The sequence below is a fragment of the Lissotriton helveticus genome, chromosome 7 (genome assembly GCF_964261635.1).
Source record: "Lissotriton helveticus chromosome 7, aLisHel1.1, whole genome shotgun sequence".
NCBI lineage: Eukaryota > Metazoa > Chordata > Amphibia > Caudata > Salamandridae > Lissotriton > Lissotriton helveticus.
This window is the reverse complement of record NC_136068.1, coordinates 970428784-970444113: the sequence shown is the minus strand read 5'-3', so window position 1 is coordinate 970444113 and position 15330 is coordinate 970428784. Positions and strand designations below refer to the sequence as shown.

The 15330-nt window shown below is 43.6% G+C and overlaps 1 protein-coding gene across 13 annotated transcripts in view; it reads left to right on the top strand.

Moving 5' to 3' along the window:
• RNF130 (ring finger protein 130) overlaps window positions 1-15330 on the top strand; it is a 684518-nt gene that overhangs the window by 287680 nt on the left and 381508 nt on the right. For 8 of the 13 annotated variants that reach the window (XM_078653555.1, XM_078653553.1, XM_078653551.1 and 5 more), the window contains exon 4: window positions 3203-3307. The exons of the other annotated variants lie outside the window; for them this stretch is intronic. In XM_078653555.1, coding sequence (XP_078509681.1) covers window positions 3203-3307 — 105 coding nt within the window. The remainder of the gene's footprint in view (window positions 1-3202; window positions 3308-15330) is intronic. 13 annotated transcript variants of the gene reach the window in all.

Here is a 15330-nt window from a genome sequence, read left to right as displayed (position 1 = left end):
CCACACACCCAACCACACACCCAACCACACACCCAACCACACACCCAACCACACACCCAACCACACACACACACACACACACCCAACCACACACACACACACACACACCCAACCACACACACACACACACACACAACCACACACACACACACACACACACACACACACACACACAACCACACACACAACCACACACACACACACACACACAACCACACACACACACACAACCACACACACACACACAACCACACACACAACCACACACACAACCACACACACCCAACCACACACCCAACCACATACCCAACCACACACCCAACCACACACCCAACCACACACCCAACCACACACCCAACCACACACCCAACCACACACCCAACCACACACCCAACCACACACCCAACCACACACCCAACCACACACCCAACCACACACACAAGCACACACCCAACCACACACCCAACCACACACCCAACCACACACCCAACCACACACCCAACCACACACCCAACCACACACCCAACCACACACCCAACCACACACCCAACCACACACCCAACCACACACACACACACACACACACACACACACACTCACACACCCAAACACACACAACCACACACACAACCACACACACACAACCACACACCCAACCACACACCCAACCACACACCCAACCACACACCCAACCACACACACAACCACACACACAACCACACACACAACCACACACACAACCACACACACAACCACACACACAACCACACACACAACCACACACACAACCACACACAACCACACACACAACCACACACACACACACACAACCACACACACACACAACCACACACACACACACACAACCACACACACACACACAACCATACACACACACACAACCACACACACACAACCACACACACACAACCACACACACACACAACCACACACACAACCACACACACAACCACACACACACACAACCACACACACACAACCACACACACAACCACACACACCCAACCACACACACCCAACCACACACACCCAACCACACACACCCAACCACACACACCCAACCACACACCCAACCACACACACCCAACCACACACACCCAACCCCACACACCCAACCCCACACACCCAACCCCACACACCCAACCCCACACACCCAACCCCACACACCCAACCCCACACACCCAACCCCACACACCCAACCCCACACACCCAACCCCACACACCCAACCCCACACACCCAACCCCACACACCCAACCACACACCCAACCACACACCCAACCACACACCCAACCACACACCCACAACCGCACACACACACACAACCACACACACACACAACCACACACACACACAACCACACACACACACAACCACACACACACACAACCACACACACACAACCACACACACAACCACACACACAACCACACACAAACCACAAACACACAACACACAACCACACACACAACCACACACACAATCACACACACAACTACAAACACACACACACAACCACACACCTACAAACACACACACACAACCACACACACACAAGCACACACACAATCACACCATCAGTCGTCACTGCACGCTTTCACCGGGCACAAACACCACCAGTCAGTGCACGCTTTCACCAGGCACACACACACACACACACCACCAGCAGTCAGTGCACGCTTTCACCAGGCACACACACCACCAGCTGTCAGTGAACGCTTTCACCAGGACACACACACCACCAGCCGTCAGTGCACGCTTTCACCAGGACACACACACCACCAGCCGTCAGTGCACGCTTTCACCAGGACACACACACCACCAGCCGTCAGTGCACGCTTTCACCAGGCACACACACCACCAACAGTCAGTGCACGCTTTCACCAGGCACACACACCACCAGCCGTCAGTGCACGCTTTCACCAGGCACACACACACACCACCAGCCACCAGTGCACAATTTCTACAGGCACACACACCACCAGCCATCAGTGCACACATCAATTGTTAATGCATCCACAATTAACTATTTTGGCAATCGCAGTATGGCCCATTTTACATTTAAACATATTCATTTAAATCGCAGCATTCCACCATTTCTACAAATATAACTACACATTTTTTGGGCCTACAATTTAGACTTTTGTTGCAATTGGTGTTGCAATATTTAGCAATCCCAATAGTTCAAACTTAATTAATGCGAGACCTATTGCATTGCAAATGCTTGTTACACTAGTCCACCACACACAGCACCACACAATATCTGCATGTGTTAAAGGGAATTCTGCGACGTACTGAAGAGATTTTGAAGGGCCCTATTAGGGCTAGGGTCATAAAACCAAGAGTGGACAAAAAATATAAGCCTGCATCATCTTACCCTCTCTTCATCAAAGGTCAGCTGCCACCAGACTCCTTAGTTGCCACCACAGCATGCAAAAGAGCCAGCTCCCAAGCCACTGGAGACACACCGCCTCTAGATAAGGAGAGCAAGCGGATAGACTCTGCGGGGGAAAGGGTTGCAGCACAGGCTGCTAACCACTAGCGTATTGCCAATTCCCAGGCTTTCTTGGCGCGGTACAGTCGAGCCCACTGAGACGAGATGGAGGAATTACTTCAAAATCTCCCAAAGGAGCATAAAAGAACGTGGTCAGCATATGGTGGCAGAGGGACAAACCATCACAGACACCTACATGAGGAGAGAGAGAGTGGTTATGGAGACTTGAGGGGCACTGCTAAAGGTGGTAGTGAGGGAATCCGTGGCGGAGGTTGTCATTGGGGGGCGCCAACAAACAATGTCACACAGTGCTAAAGCTGGCCCTGCTGTTTACAGTACCCACTTTTCTACTCCTATCAAATTCATGTCTGGCTTAAGGTTCTGTGACTGTGAGGGATTTTATACGTATAAAGGCTGCCCGTAGTATTTCATTAATTTTGCAACAGACGTTGAGTAACTTCATGAACTTGGCTTTTTATGAACAGTTGTATACATATTGAACACGGTGTGCAATTAAGATTTTACATATATCTATGGTTAATTGTCAATGTGAACTTGGCTACCTGTGAAGTGTATAGTGTAGTGTCAAAATTGCACATAACACATGCTTGCCACACCTAAGGGAGATATATTTGTGATGTATGAATTATGTTTCATATTATTGTGAGCGATTTTGTACTTCCTTTCAGGCCTCTAATGCCATATTAGTTAATAGAGTACTGTCTATAAAAGAAGTTTGGATAATGTCATCAGTGTCATTGAAGCCTGAGGAAATCCACCCGGGAGAAATGATAGTAAGTACATTAAATATTACGGTATTGGGCACAATCAGGGGTCTCGGCTATTTAAACACTGGGATGGCTGATATCTTCATGCCCTTGGCTCTTGCGTTAAATGGGGGACAGAGGAGACGAAACCATGCGGGAGCGTTCTCCTGTCTCTAAACAATATTCATTTGTCTATTTTACAGTAGTTTTGTTTGTTATAAAGTCTGTGTCTCTACGAATGGATGCACTGTACTTAGGAACGATGTATGCATTAGGTGGGTACAGTCAGTTGGCTTGTTGCCATCACTAACTAAAAGGACTTTTTTACTGCAGTTGAGCATTCGCCTAAAACTGCAGTACTGATGTCTAAAATGCGCCTTTTATGTTAGCGATCCTGTGTTTTTTGCATGTGTACTTGCAATGAATTCAGTAGAGCATGAATTGTGCTTTGTCTTGAAAATTTCTCTTTGCTTCTATGTGGGTATGTGGAAAATCTAGAGGAATCCATTCGGATCTTGAAACTGGCAGCAGTTATCGATCCAGATCCGGCCAGCCCCAGTGAGATGTGTGAACTCTTCCCCGGTGCTGTCTTCCAACACCAGGACGCATTCACCAGCACCCATTGAGCAGCTACCTCCAGTGGGTGAGGGAGGCCTCTGCTCGAGACCTATTGCTGCCGGTATCTGGGAATGTAGACACGAGAGGGGCACGAGCGCAGATTTCATCTCGTGGGCGCGCACGGCTTCGTGCCCCTCTCGTGCCTCATATTCCCATGCGCAAACACACTCACAAAGCCACACTCACGCATGCGCACACACACATACACCCACGCAGGCACAATGCATCGGGACACACAGACACACATATACACACGCACAGCTAACAGACACACAGCCACACATATACATACACACGCGCGCGCACCCCCCCACCCCCGCCAACCCCACTTACCGCATCGGCGCAACTCCGGAGTTCAGCCGCCACCGCGGGTCTCTCCCTCGGTCATGGGAGCCCGCGTCACCACTGCTCCTCTCCTAGCCAGCCAATCCGTGGGCGCGGGCTTCCAGCAGGAAACTGAAGTCCCGCCCCATGGCAGTTTTCCTCACGCACACGTTCAAGTGTTATCGTTTATTAAGTGCTGAAAAGGTAACTGAGCATCAACAGGAAAGTGACTGTCGCTGCAATATGGCGATTAAATGTACTGGTGCGGTGCGATGCGAGCCCAGTGCAAGGTCCGCCCTTAGGTCTGCATCGGTAGCTTCCAGTACAGGCTTCGCAGGCGGGCGATCGTGGTGCTTTGATTGTGGGAAAGAACTCACAGTAGTTACAGAGGCGGGAGGTGTGAGAGCAGGCCCGCTTCTTCCATGGAAATTCCCGAGGATGCTGGGTTGGACGGGACCAGCAGACCGGAGCCGTCTGCCACCCTCCCACAGGTCAGGGATCACTGCACTGTGCATCGTAACATTACCCTTCCCGTGCAAGGTTAACCGGCGGTTTAGCAGCCTTTGGAAATGCTGGCACACAGCTCTCCACCCGGCTGCATGCCAGGAGTGCTCATTTGTTCATTTCCTCGTTTTGTCAGAGCGACACACAGGGCCTTTCTCTTATGCAAAGTGAGTGTCGTCATCTTGAGAAGCGCGCCACTACCTGATGCATATACAGCGATGCAACCTGTGTCCACCATGTACTAAACGCATTGAAATGAAAACGAAGAATAAACTCTCATTCTTTTCCTTCTATAATGCATGTGATACATCATTTTAATTGCGTGTACAGCAGATTTGTATAATACTTGCAGTGTCAGAAAGCAATTGCGTTGGGCTGAATAAAGAGAGTTAAAAGCTAAGCGCGACTGGGCTAATTCTGAGTTCATTTTACAAACTGTCTGCTGCACAAAGTTACCGAATAAGAAGGTAAACATGCCGGCCTTGCATTTATGTCATGTAACGGATTCAAACGTAATAGTCCTTGCACGTTGGCTAATTGATGCTTGTTTTTAGTAGGCGTGGGGACATGACATGATTTGTCCAGAATCAAAGGATGTTGAGCCGCCGCCGAGACTCGATCCTGGTTCCCTGTTCCAAAGTCGGCAGCTCTGGTCGTTACGCCACATCCTCTCCCCAGTACCCCCTATTGCAAACCTGCCTGTGGCCCTATAAAGCACACAGACCTGTGCCCATGAACTGTACGTAGTACCTGCCTGTCGCACAGCGGCCCACGTTTCTCTAATGCACAGAATGTAGTGCTCCTGTGCGAAACACCACCCAGGGTTCACCTGAAGTACATCACTCATTTTTGCACTGAGGCACACCACCCTGTGCCTCCTGCTGCATAACGTTATGCATGACTGGTCTTGATTGGTGGCGTTGATGCCCTTGTATTTTAGTTAGTCTTTGTGCATCGGTTTGTTGAATTTTGTGAAAATCAGTGTCTGCAGGTGTGCCGGTCTCTTTGTATTTTCTCTGTGCGCATGCATTACACAAAAGTCTAACAAGTGAAGATAACAAGGACCCCCTGGGAAGTGTATAGACTCCTAGGGCAGGGTAACAACTAGTGTGAAGAAAATCCCAGGACGTCTAATGTACACTGTGAACAATCGGGATAGATCAGTAATCAAGCAGGGAAATCACGAGTTTTGACAAAATCTATATAAAATATATATTTTTAATGAATATTTGTTTAAAAACACCATATAAAATAAGACCATAAGGTCAAACCATTTAATAAGGGTAAAAAATATAGAACAATAACGTACAATTCTAATAATCAAACAACATAAAAGTCATAATTAATACAAAACATGGACAAAAAGCATATAGTACGTCAAATATTAAAAAAAGAGCATAAGAACTCGACGCGCGTTTCGGCAGTAACCCGCCTTCTTCAGGAGACATAGAATAAATCCTGAAAATACATATATAAGAAAGAAAAAATGTCTATTAAAACACAATCCATATATTAACATATCAAAACATAACATTCCTTTTTATCATACTGACCCTCCATAACAATTTGTTCACTCAGTGGCAATAATAACCGAAAGATATCAATCGATTGTACAGTACTCAACTTACTAAAACTGATCATGGATTGATACCTCTTATGAGGTCTCAACCTTATTCCTAAAAGAACATATAGCTAAAAGCTTCTTCATACATTGATATTTTTTAGCTATATTCTAAACATTACATTATTGTACCCCAATGGTGGAGGTTGTCCATATGAAACAGATTGATTCATCATACTGATTGTGAACATCAAAATATATTTACAACATATGCAAGATTACTTACAAACATTGGACGCTCTATCCACGCAGTAACACCATTAGAAGGTGACACCTTCGTAGATTGGATGGTATAAATTTAGTTTCAAGTAGAGGATATTCCTGATGATATAAGAGGAGACATAATTTAAGTAAGGCAACACCTAGGATATAATTATTTAGATCTGCCACTGGATGGGTCAAACAAACTGTGCAAGACATGTGGAAAGTCCTCTGGCTATTCTTATAGATTATCAAGAAAATATAATTACTTGATCTCCACATTAGTGCAGGGCGGTTAGTACCAGAGTGAACAAATGCCAAACCTCCTGAAGTTTAATCTAGTTTTCAAATATAATCATCTAACTAGTAGAGACGTTACTGCAGGCAATTATAAAAGAAATATATGTATGTATATATAAGGGGAAGAGTGTGTAAAACCATTCAAGTTTACATCTATATCCATCGTCGATGGGGCGTATTACTCAAACCCTAATGCAGTTCTATAGTTACATAGTAGTGCGTCATATAAGTACCTTCGTATTTTCAGGGAAGTAGGCGATGTACGTAGCGCAAAAAGGACGATTATAAAAGCGATGGTCACGGTGATACTGGTGAGACAAAGAATAGTGGTGTGTCAACAAAAGCCAACTTTATTTATTTTACTACATGAAATTGATAAATACTATAGTTGGGATAGGTCATAAGGACTTTATCTGATAATGAAACCTATTTGGCTTTAAACGATGCTGAGTGTTTAGATTACCTTTAGAATTTTTGATGCGATGCACCAGAATTGTAATCCAGAAGATTTTGCTCGATATTGGTACACTCGAGAACAGAAAAAAATGATTTCTGCAGATAGAATCATGAATGCGGGTTATTCCTGTTTAAAACTACAATCTTTGTTAAGCATAAAATTGAGGGGAATATTTAGAGTGGTAAGAATTTAGGCATATCGGGCACTCTAAATATTCCCCTCACTACGCACTACTATGTAACTATAGAACTGCATTAGGGTTTGAGTAATACGCCCCATCGACGATGGATATAGATGTAAACTTGAATGGTTTTACACACTCTTCCCCTTATATATACATACATATATTTCTTTTATAATTGCCTGCAGTAACGTCTCTACTAGTTAGATGATTATATTTGAAAACTAGATTAAACTTCAGGAGGTTTGGCAATTGTTCACTCTGGTACTAACCGCCCTGCACTAATGTGGAGATCAAGTAATTATATTTTCTTGATAATCTATAAGAATAGCCAGTAACTTCCGATGCCATCTACTGCAGGCTGGATTAGTATAGGACTTTCCACATGTCTTGCACAGTTTGTTTGACCCATCCAGTGGCAGATCTAAATAATTATATCCTAGGTGTTGCCTTACTTAAATTATGTCTCCTCTTATATCATCAGGAATATCCTCTACTTGAAACTAAATTTATACCATCCAATCTACGAAGGTGTCACCTTCTAATGGTGTTACTGCGTGGATAGAGCGTCCAATGTTTGTAAGTAATCTTGCATATGTTGTAAATATATTTTGATGTTCACAATCAGTATGATGAATCAATCTGTTTCATATGGACAACCTCCACCATTGGGGTACAATAATGTAATGTTTAGAATATAGCTAAAAAATATCAATTTATGAAGAAGCTTTTAGCTATATGTTCTTTTAGGAATAAGGTTGAGACCTCATAAGAGGTATCAATCCATGATCAGTTTTAGTAAGTTGAGTACTGTACAATCGATTGATATCTTTCGGTTATTATTGCCACTGAGTGAACAAATTGTTATGGAGGGTCAGTATGATAAAAAGGAATGTTATGTTTTGATATGTTAATATATGGATTGTGTTTTAATAGACATTTTTTCTTTCTTATATATGTATTTTCAGGATTTATTCTATGTCTCCTGAAGAAGGCGGGTTACTGCCGAAACGCGCGTCGAGTTCTTATGCTCTTTTTTTAATATTTGACGTACTATATGCTTTTTGTCCATTTTTTGTATTAATTATGACTTTTATGTTGTTTGATTATTAGAATTGTACGTTATTGTTCTATATTTTTTACCCTTATTAAATGGTTTGACCTTATGGTCTTATTTTATATGGTGTTTTTAAACAAATATTCATTAAAAATATATATTTTATATAGATTTTGTCAAAACTCGTGATTTCCCTGCTTGATTACTGATCTATCCCGATTGTTCACAGTGTACATTAGACGTCCTGGGATTTTCTTCACACTACTTACACAAAAGTCTAGCCTTTTTGAGTTGGACCAGGCCATCCGCTCTTATGAAATGGACCTGACGTATTGGGGACCCTTCCATCCATACGCTGCAGTTTAAACTCTTTGGGGTCTGCCCTGGAATCTCGGAGACGCTGAGGAAGGAGCGACCTTAGCAGCAAGGAGCTCTCCAACCCCCCTGGCAGCACACTGCAGCCATGGCAACCGAGCAGGGCTGTCCCAGACAGGGCCTGCTGTGCAAAAGCATCGATAGATGGATGTGGTGCTGGTGGAGGGAGCTAGCGGACGGGGTGCTGGGTACAGCCCTCGGGGGCCCTGCAGTGCCCTGAGATATGTGCACAAGGGGGTGGCAGAGAATAGCCTCATAGCAATATTACCCAGTGCCTCAGCCCTGCTGTCTTCAAAACACTGCTGGTCCCCTGTGCCCAACGGTGCACTTTTCCTGTCTCTGTCTCCTTTGTGAGCATCTTTATTTACTGAGCCGTGGCGGCAGTGAAGGGCCCTGCGGATTGGCACCCTAAAGCAACCCTGGGAAAATGTTAATACCACATTTATCGAGCAAACTTAGCACGCGAGTTGGACCCTCTGTGCGGATGTTTGGGGGTGGGCGGATTAAAAAAGGAGCATTAAAAAATGCGACCAAAAACGTCACATTTTAACTTCAGGGTCTTGTAACGCACCCAAAAGCACTATACTTTTTCAGAAACACCTCGCCGCTGGCGAAAACTATTTCATACTCCTGGTGTCTCCAACACTTTGAGCCTTTTTGAAATATTTGTAATTTTAATGGTTTGGTCACTTCGGATTTCGCATACAAATTGACTACTTCATGTACTGCAAGATTGCGGAGGGAGTCGCAGTTCCTGAGGTGTCTGTGTAATTAATTAGCTCCTGTGTGTTACACTTTACCTTCTGTCTTTGTACACCTCACAAGAGAGCTGGCAGTAAGTCATATGCGAAGCTATCCCTACTACACCCTCACACACCTACACCCTCACACACCCCTACCCTCACACACCCTCACACCCCCTCACCCTCAAACCCCCTCACCCTCGCACACCCTCACCCTCACACACCCTCACCCTCACACACCCTCACACCCCCTCACCCACCCTCACACCCTCTCACACACCCTCTCAACCTCACTCACCCTCATACCCTCACTCACCCTCATACCCTCACACACCCTCACCCTCACACCACCTCACCCTCACTCACACCCCCTCACCCTCACAACCCTCTCACCCTCACAACCCTCTCACCCTCACAACCCTCTCACCCTCACAACCCTCTCACCCTCGAAAACCCTCACCCACCCTCACTCACCCTCACACGCCCTCACCCTCACACACCCTCACTCACCCTCACTCACCCTCACACACCCTCGCCAACATATCATAACAAAACATAGCATAGCATAACAAAAAACAGCATAGCATAGCATAACAAAAAAAGCACAGGATAGCAAAACATAGCATAGCACAGCAAAACAAAGCATAGGATAGCAAAACAAAACATAGCATAACAAAACATAGCATAGCAAAACAAAGCATAGCATAATAAAACACAACACAACATAGCATAGCATAACAAAACATAGTATAACAAAGCATAGCATAACAAAAGAAAGCATAGGATAGCAAAACTAAACATAGCATAGCATAACAAAAAAAAGCATAGGATAGCAAAACAAAACAGCATAGCATAACAAAAAATAGCATAGCATAACATAACAAAACATAGCATAACAACACATAGCATAACTAAACATAGCAAAACACAACAAAATATAGCATAGCTTAACAAAACACAACAAAACATAGCATAGCAAAACAAAACCTACAATAGCATAGCATACCAAACACAACAAAACATAGCATAACAAAGCAAAGCATAGCATAATAAAACACAACAAAACAGCATATCATAACATAGCATAGCAAAACAAAGCATAGCATAACAAAACATAGCATAGCATAACAAAACACAGCATAGCATAACAAATCAAAGCATAGGATATCAAAACATAGCATAGCATAACAAAACATAGGATAGTAAAACAAAACATAGCATAGCATACAGCATCACTCAGCACCACCACAGCATCACTCAGGGGCACCACAACATCACTATGCGCCACCACAGCATCACTGAACGCCACAGCATCACTCGTTCGCCAATACAACATCACTCGGCGCCACCGCTGCATCAATCTGTGCTACCATTCAACAACAACTGGTTCAAATATGTCCTCTCAATGTTTCAAGCTTTATTACAAATGTAACAAAAAGATGTTAATATTTCACTTCTGTTCTTGGATTTTCGTCACAATAAAATACACTGAACATAATCTTCACAAAAGTTATTTACAAAAGTTTAAGCTATTGCCATTATAAATTACAATAACTTTTATTTAAGAATTCATTATTAATAAAATTAAAAGCCATTGTTATTTGTAAACTCAATACATGTAAGTCACGTAAATACAACACATATTGCATTACAAATGCTATAGGTGTCACATTTGCTATTAATTTCGCTACTTACAAAAACAAAACATAAATAAAAAATGTGTCATTTACAATACCAATAGCTCAAACTTTCCTAATGCGAGACCTATTGCATTGCAAATGCTTGTTCACTTGGCCACTGGATTCAAGATAGCCTGGCTGATGAGGATTATGAATCCGAAACCGGTCCCAGGATGCTTGTTTCCGGTACAGGGAAGACATGGCTTGGCAGTTCGGGCTGGACTGTTCCCATTATTCTGAGTTTTGTATAGCGCCTGGTTACCTATAGGCATCCCAGCGCTTACCAGAACATAACACTACTAAAGAATGAAGGGATTAAACAGAAAACAGAAAAGTTTTTAAAAGTTTTCGAAACCGAAGCAGGCTAGCTTCCGAGCGCAATTGTAGGGGCAACGAGTTCCACAAAGAGGCCACATTTATTGAAAACCTTCTGCCACCCGTTCTTGCCTTCTTCACCCTGCCAACCTGAAGGAGATGTTGATCGTCAGAGCGAAGAGAGCGAGGGGCCTTGTAGGGCTGGACCATCTCCCCCAGAATAGGTGGACCTACCCCGTGCAGGACTTTGTGAGCGATACAAAGTGACTTAAATTTCACCCTGTCTCTCACAGGGAGCCAGTGCAGGGTGAAATTTAAGTCACTTTGTATCGCTCATCGCCCATGAGGCACAGGGTCAGACTGATTTGCATATGGCCATGTCTGAACTGGGGTGGCTGAGTGAGCTAAAAAATGGTGATGGATTAAACCCAGATCAGTTGGCTGGGGGTGAGTGTTTGATTTGCTCAAACGCTCCGTCAATCATCCCCTTTTGTATTGCTTTGTTTGCCCTAAGTGTGGCACGGTATGCTCAGTCCCTTGCTCACTTGGCCACTGGATTCAAGATAGCCTGGCTGATGAGGATTATGAATCCGAAACAGGTCCCAGGATGCTTGTTTCCGGTCCGGGGAAGACATGGCTTGGCAGTTCTAGCTGGACTGTTCCCATGAGGCACAGGGTCAGACTGATTTGCATATGGCCATGTCTGAACTGGGGTGGCTGAGTGAGCTAAAGAATGGTGATGGATTAAACCCAGATCAGTTGACTGGGGGTGAGTGTTTGATTTGCTCAAATGCTCCGTCCATCATCCCCTTTTGTATTGCTCTGTTTAAACTCCAGCTTGGGCCAACGTGGCAATGAACTACTATTACTATTCCATCTACTATTAGTGCCTGTTCTGCCAACTGGCATGTAGGGCAACAACGAAGGACTTTCACTTCTCTTTGTCCAAACAACACGTGGGTTGAACTGTTGAAACAAAACTGAAGACCCTGTACCATAGCTGGAGCACCATATCGAACCTTGCCCAAGACAAACAAAACTGGAGGTAATTTGCCAAGAAGTGGCTGGAGCCTAACACCTTGATGTTGTTCGCATCAGGGACACAAAGACACTCAGCGTAGCCACTTCATAAATGCATAACTGTGGCTTCCAGCCAGGGATTTTTTCACTTTTCAAAGCTATGCAGGAAGGGAATACACAAGCAATATAAGAATGACAGCTGTATCTGAATAAAGGAGTAATAATACCAGTAAGCATTTACAAAGCACTTAAATATGAATTTATTGCTACGGAAAGGAATCATTTTTAGTCAAATTTGCAGAACGAAAGATTTAGGGAAAAAACAGTAAGTTTGTAAACTTAGGTGTTGCAGGTGCATGCAACTTCTTGTTGCCATATCATAATTCGTTATGCTCACTAAGCTATATTAGAAGGAATTGTAACTTGTGACCTACAGGTAACACTAGGGTATGTGTAACGAAAATAATAATCCTTGAGCCACCTACATAAAATACACATATGTGACCTGCATGTTTCACCCTAAGCTTTGCAGCAGTCGTATTACCACAGGTGTTATTCAAAGTGAGAGGCATCCCATGCTGATTGTGCTGAAGGGCCCATGACGCTGTATCTTCCATGTCTAGGCTGACCTGGTAGGCCTTGAAGGGTGCACTCCCACCCCACTGCACAGCACGGGCCTGCATTAACTCTCAATACTATTTAATGATGAGTCAAACCTGTGACTAAACACATACTGATCTCTCAAGCAGGTGCACTAACCGCCAAAGTTATCTTACTACTAGTATATTGGTGACCTTGTTGGATGTATAAGGATCGCTGCAGAAAGTGCCTTATACCATTTAGCTATTTTAAGTCTGTTTGTGACCATTACAGTAATCCCGAACAGCTATCCTGTCACTTTTCTGCGTATTGGCAATTTCTTTGGAAGGCAGATTTGTTTTTAAAAATGCATAAGATGACCTTCAGATCGTCAGTCCCCTGTTTCCACCACCCTACTCCCAATGCTTTAGCGCCCAGAGTAAAAACAAAAATCTATTTCCAAGTACTGCATTTGTCAAGCATTTTGTTTAATTTGAACTTATGTTTTTTATGAAAAAAAATATATTTGTAGGCTTCTGGGTAAGAAAAGCATTCCTGTTTGTCCTCTCTGAAAAAATATATTTGGGTTGCTTTGCAGAGTCTTCTCTTTATTTTTATTTAGTTATTTAAAAGGTTTTATATAGCGCTGGCTGGACCCAGGAGTATCAGAGCGCTTTACAGTATTAAATTACAGAAACAGATTGACATAAAGCAGAGGAACAAATGAGACCGTAAGATACACACTTTGTACAAGGAAAATAAACAATTGAGCGTAGAAAATAGAGTGGTAGAGGAAGGGTGGGATGTAGCTGCAATAGGCAGAGCGATCAATGACCAGGTACTTAAGAGTTCCAGTATTTGTTAAGAAGAAGCAACTTGAGATCTATTGTGTCTTTCATTCTTTCCAGCTTGTGGTAGGTCGGCTTCATAAAACAATTACAAATAAAAATTCACCTTTACAGAATGAGATGTGACAAATGGCTAAGTTGCTATCCGCAGAGGCTGTCGACCTGAATTGTGTGATCATGGGTCTGTTCCCTGACATTCCTGTGCATCACTTTCAAATAATTTCCATTGAGAGCGCTTAAGAACTCTTAACAAGTAAGAATTACATGTGAAAGTGAAATGATCCATTTTAATTGATCTTCGGTCTTCATTTTTATCTATGGATCTCAAAGTCAAATGTACCAAGGTTGGAGGATGATTTTTTCGAAATATTGTTTTGTGATTCTGGTAGTTAGTGGGTATGCTTATTTGGAGGGTACTGTTCAAGGGTACACATAGGTGTAAATGCCTATCTTTTCCAGTGCTAAATTTAAGTCACTGGTTTCCAGTACTCAGCACCGGCACTTAATTGTCAGCACCGGCTTTAGTAACAGTCCACCATATGGTGGTGCTGTCTGTCTAATATTGAGGGGAGAGTGGTTGGCCTAACGGCTAGGGCGGGAGACCTCGAATCTGGGAAACTGGGTTTGAGTCTCAGCAATGACGCTGAACATCCTGTGATTCTGGGCGAATCACTTAATCTCGCCATCCCTAACAAAAATGAATGTGTCCTCATATAATGCAACTGGTGCTATGTAAAGCGCTCTGATACCCGATTCCGGTCAAGTTTACGCTATATAAAACTCTGTATAATAATAATAATAACTGTGTTTATTAGGTGAGTATATTTATTAGGCACAGGAGCTACCTAGAAGCTCCCTTCCATCTGAAAATGTTGGCTTTTTCATCTAAAGAAGCAAAGACTGGGAGGTGCAACGTTCCTTCTCCCTTTGACATTGTTTAACCACACGCTGAATTTCTATGAAGAGAAAAAGGGCCCGATTTTACAAAGCCATTTTGCGGTCACAAATCCTGTGATTCACAAAATCATTGAGTTTGCTACTCCAAAATGGCTCTTTGTTATCTACCAAACCTATTTTGTGATCTGGTAACAGGCTACTGAATCGCATAATGGATTTAGAAACCCATAATGATTCACAAATTCGAAGGAGCATGTTTATAGCGTCCTTTCCAAATAGAGATTCATTAAAGGCTGTGGTTGTATTCTGAGCCAACCACTCCGTTTCCCTT